General features: G+C 34.8%; 1 protein-coding gene across 2 annotated transcripts; it reads left to right on the top strand.

Moving 5' to 3' along the window:
- Positions 1-2,273: 2,273 nt before the first annotated feature.
- LOC135085029 (serine proteinase stubble-like) lies at positions 2,274-25,451 on the top strand. 2 transcript variants are annotated; one of them, XM_063979810.1, is made up of 8 exons: positions 2,274-2,881; positions 10,530-10,709; positions 18,879-19,214; positions 20,588-20,765; positions 21,490-21,682; positions 22,854-22,958; positions 23,483-23,590; positions 24,402-25,451. In XM_063979810.1, exons 1-8 carry the CDS (start codon positions 2,560-2,562, stop codon positions 24,582-24,584), a joined length of 1,605 nt encoding a protein of 534 aa, XP_063835880.1. In that variant the 5' UTR covers positions 2,274-2,559; the 3' UTR covers positions 24,585-25,451. The 2 variants fall into 2 exon arrangements, with proteins under 2 accessions (XP_063835880.1, XP_063835881.1); XM_063979811.1 differs by lacking the exon at positions 18,879-19,214 and having other exon boundaries at positions 2,276-2,881.

Genomic DNA, 25,451 nt, shown 5'->3' on the forward strand with positions numbered 1-25,451 from the left:
TAACCCCTTTAAGAATATTTAAAATAAAATATAATATCAAGGCCGCACGAGCTTTAAAGGCTACAAATACGAAGCACTAAAACACATTATTTACTGAAACGAAAAATGACATTCGAACTTACTTAACACCAGGTACGATTGCGGTCAAATACCTGTCTTTTCCTGCATAAAAAAAAACCTAAGTTACAAACAGAAACTAAAGTTCCCTTTTTAATTGCTCTATCAAGAAATAGAACTCGGGACTTCTATGACAAATTGAGTCACTAACCATTGCTAACGTGAGAAAACATCTCACAGCTTTTCCACAACAATTGATCTATTAACCCTATCAAAATCAAATTAGTTAAGTTTACGCAATCTGATCGGACCATGACCAATGTCATTAAGGAAGAAAGTAGACTGTCTATTAGACAAAATTACTTGCATCCTGACTTCTCACCTCACCATTCAAATTTAAACTGTATTACAATTACATAAAACCTAAAACTACACTTCTGATGGTGTGCATTTACGAGTGGAGTACACAATCAAGCGATATTCAACCTAGATGTGGTCCACAAAAGGTTTGATTTAGTGTGGATTGTGTAAGTGTTAAGACCTTTTAGGCGAGGTTCGTACGTTTTGGAAAGCTACTCGTATAGCGAAAGTTGTGCCGCCATGCCGAGTGTGACCAGATAGAATTGATACTTTAAACGAATCGCATTTGTAAGGTTAGGCTTGTTTATACCAGTCAACTTAATAAATAAATAAACCAAGATGGACGCTGAAAAAAAATTTATTGATGTAGTTTCATTGTGATAATTTAGCTTTTTTTTTTTTAATCGAAATGTATTTTGTTTATTATTATTGAATGTATAATATCATCATTGTTAATTAATTAATTATTTTAGTTGAATTTTTATAGTCTTAGAGACTTATTTATTTGGACATAATTATGTGCTTTCTGTTTCACTGTATGTTGCATGCCAATTGTCGTTGGTTAGATGTGTGAAACGAACATTCATTGTTTATCACTACTTTGTACCACATTTACCGCAATAAAGAAATTCTATTCTATTCTATTCTATTCTTATATTAATAATATGACGTTAAGAGCCGTCATAGTCATAATCGTCTGACATGACATGACATAAAAACAAGACAGATTAATATTCTTATCACTGGCCCACTTATGGTCCCGAAGCAGTGATAGGGTTAAAGTATTACTGCGACGAGTTCAAGCGCTTTTTAAAAGCTTAAAGTATTTGCAAAAAATAAATCAGTATTATGAGTTTTAGAAACAGAATGGATAATTTACTATAGATTAATTAGAAAACTAAATTATTAATGTATTTACTATGAAATGCACAAAGTGATTTATCGCTAAAGGCTGTGTCTCATCTGAGAATCAAACTTGAACCCCATGAGTAGAGATAATATTCCCAATCTCTAACCACTAGATTAATGCTAAGTATTAGATTTGTATTCAAGGAACTATTAAATAGAAAAGTAGTTCTGCAGCAATCATATCTGTTTCTTCTATTTAAATAATCCGCTATTTTATTAGAATTATTCCTTACAAAGTGAAAACGAGAAATTAACAGGAAATCGATTTTCTGTTCTTAAAATAGCTGAAGTTATGGCCATAGAGGAATTATATTTCTTTACAAGGCAATTGGAATATAGTTGCCAAGATATTTTAGACTTTATTGCCTTGTGTTAAAGTTCAAAATCGATGAGCAATTGACGTGGTAAGACCGCTAAAGGGATATGTAAAATGTATGTAAACTGTTGCTATGAATACTGTTAGAGTCGTTAAAGTAAGTTAATGGAAATAAGTGAGCAAATGAAATTACTAGATTCTAGTTTTACAAGCAAGATAATATTCACTGTTTAGTATAAAAATAGAAGCTAGTGGCGACTGAAGCACAAATAATTTTGTTATTTTAAGAAAAATCTGATTGAGTCTGCAATAAGATACCTACTGAAGAAGATAAATCCAAAAATTGTGTGTCTTTCCCAGGATTAGAATTCTGTACTTTTGACTAAAAAGCCCTATTTGCTTCTGATACTGTAAATACTTATCACAGTTGAGGTCATTATCTTCAAAAATATTTTTGTGTACTGTTAATTCTAACAACTTAAAAAACAACATTGTCTTGCAAGTATCAAGCACTCAAAATCCGCGTATCGATTACGAAATTTAGATCTAATTAGAGACAAATTAACGAGCACGTGGCGACCGAGAAGTTGTTAAAAACGCATTTGCCATTTATACGCATCACGCACTCTAACCGACAACACCTTTGCTATATTTCAGTCTAAAATAGAAAAAAAGTAACGAAATGCTGGCACAAAACCTCTAATATTCGCTAAAATTAGAAGAAAAAATAAAAACAACAGTTCAAATTTTCAAATTTCGTAATCTCGATTCCAAATCCAAAAGTTCGTCACCAAACGGAACTCCCCGAAAGTGAAAAGAGGCGGCACTCACTATACTCTGCAGTTACTTCCGACGTAACGCTACGCGCGTAAAGACGTCGGATCGAACGCGTTCAAAAATGTGTGTGAACGAGTGACATGGAACACTACGTAGATGGAATTCAAAATTTCAAAATTCGAAGAAGAACAAGTGGAAAGATGAATCTGATAAGTGTTTTTGTGATTTTCGCGGCATTTTCGAATTGTGTTTTAAGTTCTGACGTTGAGAATGACGTTCTGACTTTGCAAGACGACTTGGACTTGAAGGATGAGGCTGCTTCGGATAGGAGAAGGCCTTCGAACGAGCAAGAAAAGGATATACTTCTCTTGGATGCTCTTGGGAGGAGGAAGGGATCGTACCACCATAATGCCTATGCATCATCACAGGAAGACGACTCTATCATGGATTTGTTGGGGAAAAGTAAGTAGTTAGCTTATTAAAGTTTTGAAATAGGAAATGGTAAAGCAAGCTTTTTCCAAAGTACTTAGGTACCTACTTGTGATATACGTAATTCATATGAAAGCCAAAAGGACCATATTTTTCTTAGTTACCATTTTTATCTTTACAGACCTGAAAAACATAGACTAAACTGTAGCCCCCTTAATTAATAAAAAATATCTTTTCAATCATGGACGTGAGATTCTAGATTATTTTATTTTAAATACAAACTTCCATTTCGTTATTGCTTCGCCGCGTCTTTAAAATTTTATGCAAAATAGGTCATGTTATTTTGTTAAGAAGAAGTTTTATACAAAATAGGTCATGTTATTTTGTTAAAGAGTGTTCATAAATAACAATGTCTTAATAACATAAATAGCTCAGAAAGAACTGTTCTTGCAGCTTTTCGAGTAAATAAAAGTTTAACGAGGAGCTTTAAGCTAATAAAGCTTGAAAGTGTCATTCAAATTATGTTACAAAACGTGTTATTTATGAAAACTATAACTTATTATTTAGTATATCTTTTATATAGTAGGTACCCATGGTACAAGCTTTGCTTAGTTTGCGATTAGATGCAGTTCATAATGTTCAAAGATATTTATTTATTATTTATTTGAACCAACTAAACACGGATTAAAAACAAATATTATAAAACTTTAAACTTATTCCAACCTATCGAAGACAATATAATATCAATTTGTAGAAACGTCAATTTGTAAATAAATCAACTTAAAAATAGTTTTTAGTATAAAAAAATATCATTATAGAGTGATTTATTTGACACAATGATCATCTTGATAGCAAGAGTGAGCGCGATAGTGAAAATGATCGATCAGTGCGTTCACCTGAGCAAGCGCAGTCTATAGAAACTGGCAATGTTTCTAACAGACACTATAAAGAAGAAATATTTGCATTTAATTTTGCATGTTTGTATTATAGGCTCCGAAACTTTGGAATTCTATTTTTGCGAAGTCGGGGCGGTTAGTTATCTATCTATCTAAATGTATAAAAGGAGAATAATTGTATAAAACTCAAAGGTGACTGACTGACTGACTGACTGACATAGTGATCTATCAACGCACAGCCCAAACCACTGGACGGATCGGGCTGAAAGGCATGCAGGTAGATGTTATGACGTAGGCATCCGCTAAGAAATAATTTTACGAAACTCCACCCCTAAGGGGGTAAAACGGGAACCACGCGTACGAAGTCTCGGGCGGCCGCGGCAGTCTCTGTATTTTATACAGAGGAAATATTTGTATTTATTTTTTTATGTTGTGTTGAATAGGCTTCGAAAGTACTGGACCGATTTGAAAAATTCTTTCATCATTAGATTCCTTTTTTATATTTTTTGTTAAAAGAATACCTGTCCGAAGCAGGGGCAGACTAGTAGTAAATAAAGCTAAAAATAGCTGACTCCGACCATTTATCTAGTCAATAGGAGTTCGTTCTGTCACAGAAAGTCTCTAACGTGTTTGATTTTGTAAATAGAGACCCTGGAAACCATGCAAATGCTCATGATGATTTGTCACCTCATTTAAAAAAAATAAAAATAAAAAATGTATTTATTGCCTTCGAACCATTAGACAGGTACAGGTAGTTAGACTTACAACTATAATATTATGAAGTACACCGAAGGCAATTGGACCTGGCTCAGTCTACGTTGTAAGGAGAGATCCTTGCAACACTGGTTTTCAGCCATGCCCAATTCTCTCATTTACCCCTTTTAGGGGATAAATTCTAAAAAACCCTGAAACACGATATATTAATTTATCGAAAGGAGTACTCCAAAAAAAGGTCATGCCAAATTAGACCCAGCAGTTTAGACTGTGCGTTGATACGTTAGTCAGTCAGACAGTTTTCCTTTTCAATATACAGAAAGAAGATTTATTTATTTTAGTCATTTAACAATGTTTCAACAGCAATGTTGTATGTATTTACAGAAATACCAGTTCCTATTGGCGCGGACTATGTAGATCAGTAATCTAATATCGCGTGTTTGTAGCTGTTTATTGTTTTGTTTGTGTTTACAGCTGGTTACGACACTTTATTGGAGTAAAAAACTTATAACAAAAAATGTAATATGACAACTATTGTTGTTTTTATTTTTTGTGTGATTTTGTTATAAAACTAATGTCGCAAATAATTAAGGAAGTAAAATAGCGAATTTATGTAGTTGGTTTTAAGTAATGAAGCACTCAGATTCAGCAGTTTTTGTTTAAACTAAATGGTTTATAATATTAATAGCACTATTAATATATTTTTTGCTCTAATAGTACTATCAAATACGTTAAGCGTCGCGTCATCGCGTGTTGCAGCTAAATTACTTTAAAACTTTTAATAGTTTAAACTAATATTGTATTAATTACCTACTTATAATGATCATTGTTTACAAATAGGTACACTTGTTACACGAATAGGAAGTTACATTAATGAACAATTAGTTACTTGTTGGTTTTTAAATAAGCTATACTAAACTAATATTGCTTTTACGCTTGTATTTATTTTAAAAAGTTTCAATTTATGTACTCGATAGTACATAGTATGTTTAGTTTGTGATTACTAAGATGACGTTAGTGTACTTTTTCACATTATGGGCAAAGCAAATCTTTTAAATACAATTCTAAATATTTAATGAAGTACACTAGGTACCTACACTACTGTTTCATCTATACTAGTACATATTATAAAGCGGAAGAATTTGTTCGATGAACGCGTTAATCTCAGGAACTACTGGTCCGATTTGAAAAAATATTTTTGTGTTGGATAGCCCATTTATAGAAGAAGACTTTAGACTATAACATCACCCTACGGCCAATAGATACAGAAAAATGTTGCTTATACGGGAAATATTATTCAAACTAAGTATATTCACGCAAATCACGCGCACGCAGTCGCAGGCACAGTTTAGCTATTTAAATTACTCGTTCATTTAAAAATCTCTAATAGTTTTCAATTATCCTCTTTCATTATTAACCTGGAACCACGATTGTAAATACTAGTAAATAAGAATATTTGTTTTGTTTTTGCTATTGTTTTACAAATGTTGGTCAAGTGCGTGCCATTGACGCGTTAAATGAAGTTTCGTAGTAAATCTTGGGTAATTCAAGTTAACTGATTGTGGACTTCTTTTAGTTAAAGATGACGGGTCATCAAGCTAAACATTGTGGGACTTTGTGTGATTGTAATAAGTGACATTTTCAAAAAAATTAAATGTCTAGGCCGGTGTTCTATCATCGTACTTGTGGCAAAGATTAAGACACAAGAAAATACAGAGACATTTTTTAATTGTAATGTATCAGTTTGTAACAAAAATAAATAGTCCGATATGCTGTCGACTGTACTACGAGACAGGCTGTTCTGAACTTAGATAAATACTCACCAACTTTGTGACGTATTTAATTTACTAGCTTTCCGCCCGCGGCTTCGCCCACGTGGAATTTTGTCTTTCACAGAGAAACTTTATCGAAAAAACCGGGATAAAAACTACCCTATGTCCTTTCCCGGGACTCAAACTATCTCTATGCCAAATTTCATCAAAATCAGTCAGTGGTTTAGGCGTGAAAGTGAGAGAGACAGAGTTACTTTCGCATTCATAATATTGGTATAGATTCAGTCGATCGAGAGCCTGATATATTGACAAAATAATACCGTTAAATAGATGAAATTACAATGTTGTCATTATTAACATCTTTGTTTAAATTTGATGATTTAGGTTACCAGTTCATGCACTGTGGTACATTTTTATCTTAGTTTTCTTACATAAAGCTTACTTAAAGCCTAAAATATATGAGTTACTCTGTGCATCAGAGACTTTATCTTTAATTTGTGGTAAGCATTTCCCGAGAGGCTGTCTTTATTTATTTAGTACCTATTGTTTTGTTTCAGTATTTATTTAGTAATTTGCTTTATTTAATTGGTTGTTTATCATAATTTTACGTCTGTTTATGTTTTGTTTACACATCTCCATAATAAATTGTCTTTTATTACACATCAGTATCAGTTTTCAAATCTGTGTCATAATAATGCAATAGAGATTGCTTCAAATCATTTATTAGTGGTTTGAAATTGGATCCAAAGACTTACTATAAACTTTTTGGACATCAGAATATTTTTTTTTTTATTGTTAAGAAAACAAACAGCATTCTATAACACATATGGGTGTTTCTCTGCTATTTGGAAAATCGTCCATACAAGACTGTCCTGAAGTAATTTTATTAAATGTTGAGAAATTTTGTTAACGAAATTCAGGGCAATAGTAATTTAAATACATATCTAAAAAAAGCCCACACATTTTCCCCTTAGTTTTTTAGTTATTGGCGATTTTTCGCAAAATTGCGACAGGGGAATGTTGCAACCACCCAGGGGAATGTATTATGGACAAAAACAATTAGTATTTTTCTTTGAATAAACAAACTCTTTATTTTTCTTTGCTATTATAAAAATATGTAAGTTTTTGAAACAAAAAATATTATTATTAAAACAAATATTACTAATTTATAATGACTTTTCTTAAGCCTAATAACAGTAGCATTAAACTTAACGAACAATTAAGTTTTAAGACTTAAATTGTATGACACTAAAGTCAGTCTTTATAATAATCAAAAATGTAGTATCCTGCCTTTTAAAACAGAACCAAAAAAATACAAAAAGTAATAAACAAAAACATTATTACTGCTAATTTTTGTTTTTTGACCCCGTTTCTGGTGAATGTAATATTGAAACGCTATTCTTGTTATTTCGTGTTGGGTCAGATGATCTTAAAGGCGCCTGATGTTCTTCTGCGAAATCTTCTGAATCAGATATAGGTATTTTCCCTTCCGAAATTATTTGTTCATTATCATCATCATCATTTCAGCCATAGGACGTCCACTGCTGAACATAGGCCTCCCTCAAAGACTTCCATGTTGATCGATTCGTAGCGGCCTGCGTCCAGCGCCTTCCTACTACCTTTATAATGTCGTCGGTCCACCTTGTGTACCGTAAAACGCAGCGTAGGACGTCCACGCGGCCTCCACTACAGAACCTTGCTGCCGATGGGCCATCAGTTCTGCGTACTATGTGCCTTCCTATTGCCACTTCAGCTTGCTAATCCGTCGGGCTATGTCACCGACTTTAGTTCGTTTACGGATCTCCTCATTTCTGATTCGATCTCGTAAAGAAACACAAATTATTTGTTATGTCTTCATGACTTTCTTTTTTGCACGAAACTTAGCACAGTGCTCCCTCCAAACCTTTTTTACAGCCTTATGCTCACGACAACTCATATCTTTAACTGATTTTATTTAAAGTTTTTATTTTTTCTTCTTTTTTTCAATTTTTCTTTTAGGGTAATGTTTCAAGTCGATGATATCATAATTGCACAGCTATACGTTTTTGTTCTAGAAATTCTTCTCATGTTTCGCGTAGCTTCTTTTTCGGTGAAATTTTGAGATAATACCTACTAAAAAGACGTTATTTTAGTGGTCAAAACCTAGGAAAACAGTAGTATGAACAGTCCCCTGTGGTATGAACAGTACCCTGTGCTATGAAATGACAGGGGAATGTTCGCCAGGGGAATGTTATTTTTACGTGAATACTTCATAAAACAATATCATTTAAAAACATTAAAATAAACGCAACTTATGTGGCTACATACTAGAAGATTAATTAATTTAAACAAATTGTCGTTATTAAAACTCTTAAAATAGTTTAAAAAAAGGCTCACCAGGGGAATGTTTTCACTGACGGCCGAGACGCGTGGTTCACCAGATGACGCAGTAGTAGCATTAAACAAAATAGCGGCTGCCCACTAGCTACACAACTGAACAACCTTAACACCTATTGCGTTCCGTTTTGCGATCTAAGTGCTTTGCGCCAAAACTAAATATGACTTTAAACCGGTTTTAAAATTTTAACAGGGGAATGTTTTAATAATTTGAGGACAGCATTCTCAGAAGGATATTTTGATTAAAATTATATTGTAAACATTGTTTGTGATGTATTAAGATGCTAACTGTTATTGTTAATGTATTTGGATATTTTTTATTTAAATATCAACAGCAATATAATAAACATTTGTAACAATATGTGTAATTCTGGAAAAGGGACGTACCAGGGGACTGTGATTTGAGACGTTTGAGGTTATTTATTCGAATATTCTATGATTAAATTACTAAATATGCTATGTCATGCTAAGAATACCTAATTCTATGTCGGTATTGATACAAAAACCTGAGAAATTTTAAGGTTTACTACATAAATTTAGCTTGGGACAGCGATTTTCCATTTAGTGGAGAAATGCCCATATACAGGGTGGAAACGATAAGTGATCTCACTCGATTATTTCTAAACTATACAAGATATCGAAAAACTGGTTACTGATCCTGAAAGTGCTTCACGAGCTCTTTCAAACGGTACCAATAATAGGTTACACAATAAACTGGAACTATCCGAAAAATCAAAGTTTCCAGCTTCCATACTAAATGTAGGTAAGCCAACCACACAATATTAGAAGTGTAATTCATTTTTTGTTAAATAATAAACTTAGATAGTCGGTTAAATAAACTCGTAACTTGCAATTCATTTAAAATTATTTGTGGAAAACATTAGTTTTAGGCTTTACTTGCTATAATATTATCAAGAGATGAGTGCTATGACTGTGTTAGTACTAAATGTATGGAAGATGAAAACATTGAAATTTTTAATAGATACCATTTATTCTGTAAGCTATTATTGATACCGTTGCGTTGGATAAAGCTAATGAAGCATTTTTAGGCTCAGTAACTAGTTCTGCGATATCTTGTGTAGTTTTTAATATTATGTAACTTTACCAAATGTATGGAAGCTGGAAACATTGAATTTTCGGATAGTTCCAGTTTATTCTGTAACCTATTATTGATGCCGTTTGAAAGAGCTCGTGAAGCACTTTCAGGATCAGTAACCAGTTTTTCGATATCTTGTATAGTATATAAATAATCGAGTGAGATCACTTATCGTTTCCACCCTGTAGAGTTACCAATTAAACTTCACATTTGCCAAAATAGTTTTCACAAATAGTTTATGCATAGGTATCGTTTGTAAAAATTGAGTAAACAGAAACAGAAAAAGAAAATATATGTTTTTTTTATAAATATACTGACAAAGCTACCTACCTATGTATGTTGTACCTACGTAAGTACATACACACACATAGTTCTTGTGCATCTTTATTCATCTTGACACGAATCTGTGATCTACATTAGAGATAGGGTTTTAGCAGGCATAAAAAAGTTTCAAGTTTTTCTCATAGTTTTAAGAGCTTAACTTGATATTCACGCTATTGTCGGCCGTTTGGTGTAGTGGTTCAGAGCGGACTACTATGCCGAGAGCTGGCGCTGAGTGAAATTGTCCAAAGATTATTTATTTATTTATTGAAGTACGGTACCCCCCCCCCCCCCCCAATACTACGATAGGGAAAAATTAAATATCACAAATAAAATCTGTTTTTTCTCTTTCAATCACAGAGTAGGAATCGTCATTGGACAAGAAACTATCATTACCCGAAAACGGTGGCAAAATATTGTAAACCCGTGTTAGAAGGATATACTTCACATGCCATACATGATAATATTTCTTACAACCATTCTCATACCTCGTTCCTTCTTTCCAGTGATACCCCAAACCTGTCGGTACCGTGGCGCCCGCTACCCTTGCGGTCTCAGCATATCCTGCGTGCTCGGAGGAGGCAAGCCCATGGACCTCTGTTCGGGAGGGATGATCTGGGCCTGCTGTGTGGACAGAGACACGACAGAGAGGCCAAGCGAGGTCGCGCCGGTGGTGCATAACGCAAGTAAGTGGACGACCTGTATTTTGATGCCCTGTAATTTGGACGACCTGTATTTTGACGACCTGTATTTGAACGACCTGTATTTGGACGACCTGTATTTTGACGACCTGTATTTGAACGGCCTGTATTTTGATGCCCTGTAATTTGGACGACCTGTATTTTGTAGACCTGTAGGTATAGGCGACCTGCATTCGGCCTGCAATATTTATTTTTTTTAAACTTGAGTTACTGCTCTTGTTGGGCGACCTGTAATTTGTAGACCTGTAGGTATAGACGACCTGCATTCAGACTGATAGCTAGCAATATTTGATTTTAGAACTTGAGTCTTTGCTCTAGTTGGAATCGAATCCATGGCGAACTGCATTCGGCATGCCAGCTAGCCAATTCAATATTAAATTTTTGGGAACTTGAAAAAATATTTTTCCTCTTTCGGGAATTGAACGCAAGACCTTTCTCTTATCGTACGAATGCTCTTAGCTACAGATATATTGAGTTACTTATCAAAATCAAATCCAAGTGCATTTTTTTCAAGTAGATATTAAAAAATGTTCGGGAGCATCTTTTAAGGCCAAAGATCTAACAACAACGTTGAAGTTCAATCCAAAAGCAGGCCTTAATTTGTCAGAATAGAAACTGCAGTCAATTACATAACTTTTGCAGTCCAAATGCATGGAGGAAAACTGCAATTTCACAGCTGGCTGGCAATTCTAATACAGGGCGTCTAAAACTTATGTAGACAATTTAAGTGTGCTAAATGCGGGATTTGCAGTGTTTGTTACACTCTACACGTTGGCCCCAACATTGGTTCCAACATCTCTACAATGTGTGGGCCTAAAAAATAGTATTGGCAACAACATTGGGACAAACTCTTTTCTAGATCCACGTAATGGAGTGACGCTGGGGCCAACGTTTGTAGTCGGATTGGCTACACAAACTGTAATATACTCGTAGATCCAAACGCTGGAGTAACGTTGGGGCCAACGTGTGTAGTCGGACTCAAATTAATAATAAAAATAAGAAGCATGTGTCATTTGTAAATAATAAATACTTGACAAAAACAGACACAATTAAAAATTACACGAATATAATTAAAAAGACTAAATTATTTAATGTTCACACATTAATTTCACAATATTGTCAAACACACAACTTTAATAGAATTGAACATGACACGCGTTATTAATTTATATTTATGAAATAAATTCGTTTTTTTATTGAATAAAGCATTTACGCAGCATTTATTATTAACAATGCTGTTACAGTAAATATTATATTTTAAATTAACTGTTGTTCATTTTAATACCGGTCAATATGGAAATAATTGGGGGAGGCCTGTGTTCAGCAATGGACGTCCTGTGGCTGAAATTAATGATGATGATTATTAATTTTAATGATTTTTGTTAATGAATAAGTATCGTTAAGTAAGCTTAAAAGGGAAAAAATTAGATTCACATCACTAAGTAAACTAAAGGTAACCAAATTAAGAGTCCTTTCTAATGAAAAGTATTAATTAACAGTCTAATTATGTAACTAACAATGATGTCATGATTGCAATTAACTGGTGACTAATTAATTAATTTTGTTCATGCAACAATCGGACGAGAAAGTGGTCAAAATATCACGTGCTAAAATGGTTTGTGACGTGAATTATAACATAATATGTTACATATTTGAAAATGTAATTACACTAATTACATACATACACGAAAAAAAGAATTTTCCTTGAAGTCTTGTATAAAAAAAAGTTATTGTTTTCCAAATTAAAGCGATTGTTAATGCTACGAAATTACTATATCCATCGTATAGATTAATAATTTTAAACTGAAAATCATTATTTTATATCTAAGTTCTATCTTTTCCGAATGAGCCTTTATATGAAGACTTTTGGTACTTCATCTTGCTCTTCAAAAATAATAAAAAAATTAAAATAGTAAGACACGTAAGCCGTGATAAAATAATAATAAAAAAATAGTAATATTTCTTACGACTCTCACTACGTCCGATCCGACAAAGCTGACTGAGTTTCTTCCGCTACTTCTTCTCAGCACCAGCCCATAATATGTTGTCCCGAAATACTGGTAGGGAAAGCTATATTTGAGGCGCGTTTAAGTGCCCTTAAAAAGGCCTACATACAAAAAAAATTTGAATCTAAATCCGATCGGTATCTGTGATAACACGGTCCGGAGTAGTCGTAAAATTATTTGTATCTCAATTTCATCCATTTTCCATCATCCGATTTCAAGTAGTTTTCATCCTATCTTAATCTAGACCCGAATTTTAACGGATTCTGTCTTACCCAAACACTATCTATAATCGGGCCTTTTCAATGTTAGACTGAATATACACTTACAGGGCAGATATGTACCATCCTAGACTGCATCCCACTTAACACCAGGCGCGATTACGGTCAAATGCCTGCCTTGATATACAGGGTGGAATTTTGTAATGCCACCTAGAGGGAAAGTACTCTTAATACTGTAGATAGAAAATTTTACTCAAAGGAAACATTCCTTAATTTAGGAAAAGAAATATAACTGGTGGCATTATAAAATTTCACCCTGTATATGCATAAAAAAAACCGCTCTAACTCCACAACCAACAAAACTGAGCTAAAACTAAATCTTAGCTCCACAACCATTCAGCCAAAGGGAAATCAGGTCATTAGGATCCTGTCCACTAGAAGGTTAGAAGAGAATTCGGTATTCGCTAAGCGTCGCGTATTACGAAACTCGGGCGTAATGTGCTTACCACTCTCTCTGGAGGGTGCAAGTCATAAGCGAGAGCGGAAGCGTGTAAAGTGGTAATATTAACATGCCGATATAATATTCGGTTATTAAATCTATTTAAATTATTATCAGTAATTGCTGAATTGTTGCATGCCAATAGATTTTTGTTTAAATGCGTAAAACTGTTTAATCTATCATTGCATTGCTACTCTAAATAAATAGCTCTTAAATTAACATAATTTGTAATGTACCTCGCTTAATAAAAATCATCATGGACTAGTTTTAAAAACTGTTCGACTGCCGTGAATTAGATCTTCAATATACGAGTAAAGATGCGACAAATACATGTGTCTACGTTATTATCATAATAATAAAAATCACTTGTTACAATTAAAATTGAGGTGACAAAATAGCTTAACGGTGTCAATGTCAGATTGCCAATTCTACTATTGTTGTGAGCATGTGAACTCACTCCCAGCTAGAGGGACTAACGGGAATTTTGATATATCTGAATGAATAGATTAATTAAATAAACAAAAAAACTTTTATTGCTTTTTTAATTCGAATCCAAAGTTTTTGTTTACCATAGATACGAAGAATAACCCGCTATCTTTTTTGCTTTGTACCTCAACCAAGTTCACGCGCCGTTCGTTCCAAGACGCATAATGGTAGGGCGCCACTTCCGCGGTCTTACCACAGTTTTGTAATGTGTTATTATCTCTCACTTTCACGTTGGACTCGCTAATTTTCTTTACGGTTTGTTTGGTTCATATTTGATTCAATTTAAATGAGTAGGCCTTTTTCAGGTCGCTACGTTCCAAATATAGCTTGCTGGATGTGGTAAATTTAAATAAGTAGTTTAGTACGATCGGTTTTTAGGTTTTGCTCTGACGAATAATAAGTTACTGTTTGTAGAATGAAAGTAGATTGAGTTCAAATATACTTAATTTTACAGTTCATTTTCTCGCGTCACTGTGTTTGTAACAAAAGTCTTCAGAAAGACCGTTTTTTATGAAATTTTGTGTGAATAGTCAGTAGATCTGAGAATAGGATGTAAACTATTTTTCGTACCTCCAAGTGATAAGGATTTTTCACGTAGTTACGAAGCCGCGAGCACAGCTATTAGTGTTATTATAAAAATAGAAGAATCAACTTTAAGATATGCTACAAAATTTGTATTACCTACTTAGATAAAATAATGACAAAACTATTGAAAGTGTTATTTTTTATTTAAGTATGTTTATATCCGTAGTCTAGTACCCATAGTACAAGCTTTGCTTAGTTTGGGACAAGCGGCGTAGTGTAAAATGTCGAAGGATATATTATTATCTTATTATTTATGAATTGTTTTAAATTCTCAGCTTTTTATGCTGATATTAATGTTATCCACGGGTCGAGACCAAGTAGATAGCATTGATATGATGTTTAATTTGTACTCGTTACATGTGTTATTATATTTTGCGATCTACTAACAACAAACAGTACCTACGTGATTTCGTAGGTACTGTTTGTTGTTGTTTGTTGTTGTTAGAGTGATCCCGGGATTTACATAACGACTGTCAACCAAAAGTCCAAAATTACGACATACTCAACTTTACATCAGCTTTCTGAGCAATAAAACCTTATCCCGGTATACATCTTCCGTAGTTGTATATACCAGTATAAAGTGCGATCTTTTATCACCAAATCGAGATGCAGGTGAAAATCCTAGCGAGTGAAAGTGAACGTTATATCACGCCCGTTGGAGCGTGGCCAAGGCGGGACGCCACAGAGTTGCGATTTACGACTATTGAATGACCAAAAAAAATTGTTACTTTAACTAATAAAAAATCTCTTAATTGCAACAAATGTGAGACATAAAAGTCAACATGTACTTAAATTATATTATTATTATTCCTGTAATAAAGAAATGACCGTTAAAATGACTGAGTTACATCCGCCACTTCTACTCAACTCTAGTCGAAATGCTGTCCCGATGTGGTAGTACGGAAAGCTACATACTTATGTATATTAAAAAGTAAAAACGTATATTATTGAAAATGTCCTGAAAATGGCCTACCGAAGCAATAGAGAATGAATTGGTATATTTTATTATTTGTTAAAAATTAATAACTGTAGCAACGTTGTGGCAAACAATTTTAAGATGGTATAATTTGACAGATTACAAATCTGCAACGCACTGAGTTAAAACAATGTAGTTGATTTGCTGAGTAACTCACTTAATATCTTGGACTGTTATTTAATTTTATCTTTAGACTGGATTTTAATTGACTTAGACATAAGATTCGTATTGCGAAATCTGTTTAATTATTTCTTTGAATTGGATGATTTGGACACCATTAACCATTAAATAACTTAGAATTGCTATGCATAATACTATGGTCATATGCATTTTGACAGTTTCTTAAAAGTATGTTATTTGACTGTATAGTCAAACGATTCTAACGTCAAGTGGCTAAAATCGGAACTAATATCTCAGTATTGATTTCGATAGTAGCGCCCTACTGTTACTGTCATATATGGAATACTTGAGTGTTATCGAACTTTAATGGCAAGTGACAGAAGTGTATAGTGACAATACTATAATATTAATAATGATTATTTTCACTGATGATATCAAGTACTGTACAACGACAAAAGTAGCTTACAGTAGTAGTTTACAGTGTTTCTTCACCTACTTAGGCTGGGTTGCACCATCTTACTTTAACTTCGACAAACGTCAAAAATCTGTCAAACTCCATACAAAAAACGGCGGTTATCGTTATAGTTACGGTCAAAGTTATTGGTGCAAGTCAGCCTTACTACTTTCAGCTATTATGAAAGTATTACATAAAGAAAATCATTGAACTTACATGACATTGCTTTAAAAACCAAGTTTAAGATTACATAACAGTATTAACATTAACGTAAATGCGCCTATTACCGCCAGTTTAAGCTCACTTCGGATAAACGTTAGAAAATTAGATATAAGACGTGGTGATAGAAAAGACACTTTAATTTATTTATAACAATGATGAAGTAATCTTTGAATTCAAGTAGTAAAAATTAGTATTCAATCACACAATAATTAATAAATAGCAATTTAATCTGAAAAAGCAGTTGTTTCTATTTCCGACCTATAGACGAGGTGTGTTTCTATTAACGTTTTTTCTGTTTCTATTACCGACCGCTAAGAATATTGCTCTTCAATTGGGTATATTCCAAGAGGCACGGGTTCGATTCCCGCTCAGAGGCTCGGGAACCACTTGATTTTTTGACGTTAAATTTGTTTTGCTTTGAGTTTTAATTAAATTTGTTTTTTTTTTAAGTCAATTTTTTTTTATTTTTTTTATTATTAAAAGAGAAAAGACACGCTTCTCGAAAATAAATAAATAAATCAAGCAAAAATAGTAGAATAATAAATTCCTCTATTATACTTGATTACGCGGTACCCGGTGTTCTAGTGAGTAGTGGGGGTCATTATTTAAACTATATTTGAGTTTTAATAAAATTAAATATTCATTTAATATTTTATTTTTAATTTGACTATCATTTTCATATGTTTTTTATTTTAATTGTGTGTAATTGTGTATTTTAATTTAAACTATGGACAATGGACACGGTCTGTATAATTATTTTAAATATTTTTTATTATTCAAAATATCTTAAAAAGTTACATAGTAGTTGTAGTAACGCATGATTGGTTTGGTGTCATGTCATAAATGTTAGTTATATACAAAATACAGGCTTATAAGTCTTCGCAGGTGGCGTTATAGTTATGAGGCGGTAATAGAATTAAGTATGCACATTACTTTATTCTATTAGCGACCGTAAAAAGAAAACAGTAACCAGCTAAAATATCTACTTTAATGAAGACGTGATCAGTGAAGTATCATTTTTATTAGGTTTTATTTTATATCAAATAGGTACTAATTAGAATTTAACAGGTTTTTATAAAATCTATTGTCATACATTATTAGAGATATTCTTTAATGTTCATTGTAGTTTTATGCCAAACCTATGACAATTAACGTATGGCGTTAATTGATTTAATTATGTGAAATATTCTTATGAATCGATCAAGACAACAAAATGGAGGTTAAATGCGTGGTTAAAGATATAAATACTAAAATAAAAAACTTTATCAAAATTCTAACAACGCCATGGGTCGTTATTAGGAACCAAATTATGAAAAGTGTTTCTATTACCGCCCTTATTTAAAATTGTATTTAAGCCACAAAAATACAGCGAGAGGGCTATATTGAGGGTTTATTAAGGAAACTAAAGTACGAATTAATATTGTTATGCAAAAACATGTTGGTATACTCATTTTAAATGTGTTAAAATCGCTAATTAATAACAAGGTGCATCTTAAGTAGTTGGAAGCGCGTCTGTATGAAAAGTGCGTCTGTTGCGGGCGCGTCCCATTTTATGTCAAATAACTCCGTTTACTGGTTATTTACGAACACAAACTTTAATCGTTTTGATAGTCAATAAACATATCTAGATATTTTTTAGGTAACGTGTTTTCTGGAACCTGTTATTATGTATTTTATGAAAGAAAGAAAAATAGGGCGGTAATAGAATACAAATTTTGGGGGGTCGTTAATAGGCGCACTTACGTTAATTATTTAATGAACATGCTTTAATATCGTATTTATTACGCTCCTATCACTTTGTTTCCTTACTTCCGGTACATTGTTTGTTTAAACGAATGCACTTCAAGTTACAAGTATTAAGCTCTTATGTAGTTGTAATAAGAACGATTTTTGCACCAAAAATGTAAAGCTTGACGTGCTATAGATAGTACATAACGTGCAAATTCGCGTAATTATTATACAAGATTACAAAAAACGCGGACGTATCGCTTCAGAAGAAATTACAAGTTTATGTATGTAAATTATAAATCTTGAGAAAGCAACACTTACTCGTATGTGCTATTAAAAATAGTATTATAGATTTTATGATTAGTGGTAGAAATTCGGAATGCTCCTTTTTGAGTTTGGTTTCCAAACGAGACACATAACATAGCATAGACAACACTCTGAACCTATTTTTGCCGCCCGATAAAGCCTCCGATAGCTTGTCAGGAACTTACCTAAAAGATAAACTGTAATTTTTGATTCTACAAGTCTCGTTAATAATACTTTTGTCCTTGGTTTCACAAGTCTTAGAAGTTAGTCTTCAAATATTTAGCAGATTTATCCCCTGTTATTTGTAAGCTTTACATTACAGATAGCTATCTGAAACTTTATCAGGCACTGGTGAAAATAATATCAGACACCATTTAGACATCTATTCTACACTACAAATTTTCCTGATTAAAATACTTTAGTTATTTTGTCACATAGTAAGAATACTTTACAAATAAGTTAGCTAAGAAAACGAAAGATTTTAAATTACTAGTTTTACTATTAGACTTAACTACTGCATAATACTGTCCATAAAACATAAATATTGAAAACAGGTGATCTCATTGAGCTCATTGGCACATTCCCTCACGAAAACTACGACTACCAAAACACAAACCAATTCGAAGACCCGATCATCATTTACACCGACACTAACCTGCCGAATCCGGCGCACAACCGGCCGAAACCGGATCTGAACCGGCCGAAACCGGATCTGAACCAGCCAGAACCGGACCCACCAAAGCCGGACTGGGAATACCAGAACCACTATTTTCACGTGAAACCCTCGTACCACGAGACAACGACGCAGAACACACATTACAATGATGGTGATGATGATTATGTGCCAGTGCACACGAACGGTCATAAGCCGCAGAGGCCAAGTTTTCCTGGTGAGATGTTGTTTTATTGGGCTCTCTTAGGGTATGGTGAAACTCTAGCTGACTGCATGCCATGTACTTATTTTACAGTTGATTTAAATGAGATAAATATTTTTTGGCTGTCCCACGTTGGGCGCCAAGTTACTATTTTGGCGCCCAACATGGTGTTTCTTTAAACTAATTTTAAATACATTTTCTGTTGTTTAACTTTGTTTTTCAAAGTTTTATAACTTTGTGATTATAATTATAGATTTATGAACGCGTTATAATGTTACATAAGTGTCATACGTCTTATTCAGCGAGTTTCCCCGTCACCTAAGATAGCACTGTCACTTTCTTGCTTAAACAGCACAGCAATTTCATAATCATCACGCACCATTTCTGCCGCACACGCTTACACACAGATCGACGCATTTGCAGCTTTGTTTTTTGTCGCTTGGTCAATGATCTTTTAGATAGTATTGACGCACAAGTATTCTATTCTACATTGTCGGTAGCTGGAGTGTAGAAACGCCAAAACTTGTCAATATTGATTGAGACTTAGCAGGTAGATCAGGAAGTTAGATTTTGTGGCTGGTATTGCGCCACCAGGCATGGTTAAGGGTTAAGGAAATTACAAGTCCCATTGGGAGTAAATGATAATGTGATAGATGCACGCTTATCGAGCAATTTCACTGAGTTTTAGAGTCTCTGGGGATCAAATCCTGTGTCTTCACAAAGAAGAAACTGTTAGTAAAATAGACGCGTTCAATTTGATACATTGAAATGCTTTTAGGGTAACAAAATGGGGTAGGAAACGACTTTAGACGTCACTTCGCTGTACTCAATGTAGCTCAATGCTTATTTGATAATTTATACACGTCAATTTTTAGTGCAAGTTTTGGCGTTACTACACAAATTGTAGACAGTAGAAATCGTCTGGTCTTAGTTAGTTAGTAGTTATTGCTTTATGTGGTCAATAACACGTGTTAAGTATTTGTAAGCACGCACCGCTTTATTCGTTCACATTGTATGTTTTAAATGTATGGCTGGGGACATATTAAGTCGTCTGACAAAAATCCAAAGTTTTGGATTTAATCATCCCTTTCTCTCTTAGCGACATTATAACACAAGAGATAGAGACATACATACAAGGCGTTAGGAATTAGGCTAAGAATTAGCCTGGCTATTTAGGCTAGCCTTCTGAGTCTCTCAAATAGAACTTGTAAAATTATTTTAATATTCGGATCTGTTAACTGCTGTATAACTTACATTTAGGAGTTTATTTCTTTCTTCTTTTTTTAATATCTTAGTAAACTCTTTTTAAACCGTTTTAAGTGGACAATGATTTCATTGAAATGTAAGTAATATTAAAAATCTATCTCAGAATAATTTCCACTTTTCAGGTTGCGGGGAACATTTCACCAGGTCGAACCGTATCGTAGGGGGCCATTCCACGGGCTTCGGGTCCCACCCCTGGCAGGCGGCGCTGATCAAGTCAGGGTTCCTTAGCAAGAAGCTGGCTTGTGGTGGAGCCCTCATATCTGATCGCTGGGTCATCACAGCTGCGCATTGCGTTGCTACGTAAGTAATGTTGATGTTACAGTCAAAAGTCATAATCGGTCAAAACCACTTTTGACTGCAAAAATCAGAAAGTAGTTTTGACTGATGCTCTTGGTCAATATCCAAGACCAAGAGCGTGGTCAAAACCACTCTTGACTGCAAAAAAACAGTCAAAAGTGTTTTAGCCTGATTTTAAAATTTTACCATTCAGTCAAAATTCATTAAAGTGTTATGTAGGTAAGTGAAAATCACTTGGAAATCATAAAAAATGTGTTAACAATAAAATGCGAACCACTACTGAGAATAATTTATCCATAAAATCGTCTGAATCCGCTAAGTAGAATAGATCCTCCTCCTCTTTTTATGCGGTTTCCCTAAGGCCCAGAACAGACGGTGAAACGCAACTGCAACGAAACTGCAACTTTCTGATGATTCTGATGAATGAAACTGAAACTGAAAGTTTCAAACTGGTCGCGTCATGGGTGGTCTCTCAACGGACGCTATGACAGAAACTTAGATGCAACTCAAAAGTAACGCAGTTGCAGTTGCGTTTCACCGTCTGTTCTGGGCCTAACCCGTTTGGCCAGCATGGAGAGTGTTGAACAAATCCTCCATTTGCTTAAAGTAAATTAGTGAGATTCGTCCTCCAGCAATGAAAACTAAATGACCTGATGATGATGAATCTTCTGCCCTATAACAAAGCTTATAATACACCTTTATAAATATATATTTTTTCTATCCCCAGAACCCCAAACTCCCAGCTGCGCGTGCGTCTAGGCGAATGGGACGTGAGAGATGCTGGTGAAAGGTACTCGCACGAGGAGTTCGCTGTCCAGAGGAAAGAGGTGCACCCTGCGTACGAGCCGGCGGACTTCAGGAACGATGTGGCGCTGGTGCAGCTGGATAGGGGGGTGGTGTTTAAGCAGCATATACTGCCGGTAAGATTTATAGTTATAGCACAGAATAATAATAAGTACTACGTACAGAAGTTTTACTTCGCGAAGGTATTTAAAAAAATGTATGCGCAATGTCATTAACAATATGGTGTAATTTAGCCTGTCTCAAGAGTCAAGCACCATTTTGTTGACAAACGTCAGTGATCGGCACTGCGCCGAAGCTATAGGGCTGACTTCGGTAAAATGATGTGACGTGAGGTGCCAAACTGCGGAAAATGGCGGAGGAAATACATGATTTAGCATGAATTATCATGAATAATATTAACTACTTATTTACCTCTCAGTGTCTTGAGGCAACTTAAAAAAGTACATTCTGTGTTTTTATTATTATTTAAGCAGTTAAATACTGCACAGTATTTAGTACATCATTTTCTTTATTTTCTTCCATCATACACAAGAATACGCGTGCGTGAGTCAATGTTCGCTCGTATGTGAGGCCTTGTCGAATAGTATCCTGTAGGTGGGCCATCGTGCGTGTTTTGTTTTCGATGTAAACTCGCGGAGATGAACAGGCCTGGTTATAGTTTATATTTTCATGCAACACAAATCAGGTTTCTGACTGCAGTTGCATCTAAAGTTAGGTGAGGTCTAGGATGGTAGGTACATACCTGCCCTGTAAGTATATATTCGCTTTCGCCTTGAAGAGGCCCGGATTACAATACTCGGGAAAAACAGAGAATTCCAGTCCCTAGCTGTTTGCACTATAAAAGATTGGGGCTAGCAGCGCAGTGTAAAAATGTCCAAGGATATTTACTATTACAAAAACACAATAGCCAATAGTGGTTTAGTACTTACTTCTAGTAGTAAGACCACCTGTCAGACCCGATGGTACCGGATTGAATTCTCAGCTGAGGCAATATTCTTCTCAGTTTGGTAGGTTGTAAGTCCGTCTGACTAGCTACCACTATCTTATGTAAGCCTGTCCGTAACAACAATGTTGTGTTTCAGCAGTTAGCGGTAAAATGACCAGTTCCTCTGGCTGTTTTTATTATTATAAACCTTAAGATTTACTTCGTCAAACTACTATGGTGACTCTTAAGTCCTCTGAAATCTCACACCATAAAAGCCTTAACAAAAACTAACTGTCGATAAGTGGAGAACAGTAATAATTTTATTCATAATTTTATTCTTACTATTATTTTTAACGTTTCAGGTGTGCTTACCCCAGAAGCAGATGAAGTTAGCAGGCAAAATGGCTACAGTCGCAGGCTGGGGCAGGACCCGACATGGACAGAGCACCGTGCCTTCTGTTTTACAGGTAAAGTTCTTAGTCTGTCTAATAACTGTCAATGACAGTTTACTGCCTCCCACTTTTTTCATCCAGCTACTCAGCTATCTTTCATATTAATATTCATTATCTTCAAATTCAATTTATGTTATTTATTTCTTGAGGTACCGGAAAACACATCGTGAGACGTCCACAAGGTGGACCGACGACCTGATAAAGGTAGCAGGAAAGCGCTGGATGCAGGCCGCTACCAACCGTGCGCTGTAGAAGTCATTAAAGGAGGCCTATATTCAGTAGGGAACGTCCTATGACTGAAATGATGATGATGATGATGATTTCTTGAGGTCATCGGGCCATCAAGCAATTACTATGAGCTCTGCTTGTTTTAGGGCTGGGTGTTTTCTACGTACAAACCTAGGATATACTCGTAGATGTTTAAAAAATATAATTCTTTGGTACTCATAGGTAAAAGCTTTGATCTTGACTAGATGGCGCAGTGGCGCCATGTGAAAATGATCAAGATTATTTTAAAAATATTATTATTTAATTTCCAGGAAGTGGACGTAGAAGTGATCCCCAACGAGAGGTGCCAGCGATGGTTCCGCGCGGCCGGCAGGCGGGAGACGATACACGACGTGTTCCTCTGCGCGGGATACAAAGAGGTAAATATTTTTTATATATTTTATTCTTTAATGCAATAAAATTGGTACATTAGGTGAACTTAATGCCATTGGGCAGCGCTGCCAGTTAATAATGCCAGTTAAATAATTTGGGCTAAACAGGAACTATAAATAAACTTAACTTTCTGATAATAAAGCCCATTTCTTCCGGTGGTTAAAGTGTTGTTCTCTCTCAACAAATTATGGGTTCAGGGTTCAAAAGCCAAATGGGATGGAAGTCATTTTCTGAAATTCATATTCTCTTTAAACCATTTAAAGTTGGTCAAATTGACCATGTAGACTTTAATTACCCGACAGGCAGCTGTAAACCTTAAGGTTTTGCCGATTGTGATAACACAGCAATCTCCAAATGGAGTGAGATCCTATAAGCCCACAGAAAACAGAACTATACTATTAGTGCTGTAGTTCTCATCGCTGCAACTTCTAGGTAGCTAGTATCAACAGCTTACCAATAAAACTTTATAGTGAAGGCTGCGCAGTAAGGGCTTGTTCCCACGGTAATCCAGTTTTCCGGGATTCAGTAATGCAGGCTCCTGCAAAACTGGACTGGCGTGTGGACACACATTATGCGTGTTTTAAATTCAAATTACAAATTCGAACGAATTGGATATTAAACTAGGTATACCACTAAACGGTATTCTGCAAAAAACAGTTCCTACAAAAAACGGGGTGTCTATGGGGGGAACAGGCCCTTACAGGTAGAAGGCTGAACATGGAATTACTGCATCACAAAGTTCGCATCATCCGCAATAATTAAGCTACCATCGGTCTCATTAATTTTTTTTACTTCCAGGGAGGCCGAGACTCCTGCCAAGGCGACTCCGGCGGCCCTCTCACGATGAAGCTCGAGGGGCGAAGCACCCTCATTGGGCTCGTCTCGTGGGGCATCGGCTGCGGCCGCGAACACTTACCTGGAGTCTACACGAATATACAGAAGTTTGTGCCGTGGATAGACAAACTGGTTAATCCACAGTGAAACAGAACTGGAGAAGAAGAAGAAATAGATGATGAGGAAGAAGAAGAAATATATACAGACAAAAAGAATGAAGAAGTAGATAATAAAGACAAAAGAAATGGAGAAGAAAGAGATGAACAAATGGATAAGATACAATCGACGTAATTTGAAAGAACTGTGACGTTTGTTAAAGATGGAACTAAAGAAGAAAAGTGATAAATAATATAAAAAGTTGATGATATAAACTTAAATGTGATTTTGAAGTGACAAGTAGTAGAGACAACTTGTGTTTAGCGTAAACATGAATATACAACGGGCTAAAGGTCATAAATTTTGGATCTTCTTTCAATAATTTAAAGATCTCAGTAAGGCGATTATCACACGGCACCGCGCTCCGCCGCGGTACGCGGGACGACAGATTTAATCATTATATACCTCAGTTTGTATAGAAAACACGCGCGGCACAACACACTGACAACGCGTTTGCGCGCGGGATTCGTTATATTATGTCGCCACGCGGACCGCGGCGGAGCGCGGTGCAGTGTGATAATCGCCTAAGAGTTGTAGCAGTAGTTTTTGTGACAAATATCAACGTTTTAAAAAAATATGATTAAGTTTGTATGTTGAAGATGTTTCAATTAAACATCCAAAAGACTACATTAATTATTCATGACGTCCATTATATTAGAGAATAAGGAAAGTGGACATAATTTAATCAAGGTTAACAATTTGTGATGAAACAATATTACCTACATTTACAAAAATTAATTTGCGAAAAATGGAAAAAAAAATTAATTGAAAACCAATGTACCCTCAATTCGAAAAATGGATTAGTAGAGGAAGTTTAGATATAGAAAAAAATATTGGTCAATATTTAAAACAAAGCAC

Source organism: Ostrinia nubilalis, chromosome 27 (genome assembly GCF_963855985.1).
Source record: "Ostrinia nubilalis chromosome 27, ilOstNubi1.1, whole genome shotgun sequence".
In the NCBI taxonomy this organism is placed as follows: domain Eukaryota; kingdom Metazoa; phylum Arthropoda; class Insecta; order Lepidoptera; family Crambidae; genus Ostrinia; species Ostrinia nubilalis.

Bases quoted from the DNA above. Each gene is read 5' to 3' on its own strand.
- LOC135085029 (XM_063979810.1), top strand. From the start codon at position 2,560: ATGGAACACTACGTAGATGGAATTCAAAATTTCAAAATTCGAAGAAGA. The intron at 20,766-21,489 runs GTAAGTAATGTT...TTCTATCCCCAG, and splicing joins GCTGCGCATTGCGTTGCTAC to AACCCCAAACTCCCAGCTGC. The intron at 22,959-23,482 runs GTAAAGTTCTTA...TTTAATTTCCAG, and splicing joins CCGTGCCTTCTGTTTTACAG to GAAGTGGACGTAGAAGTGAT.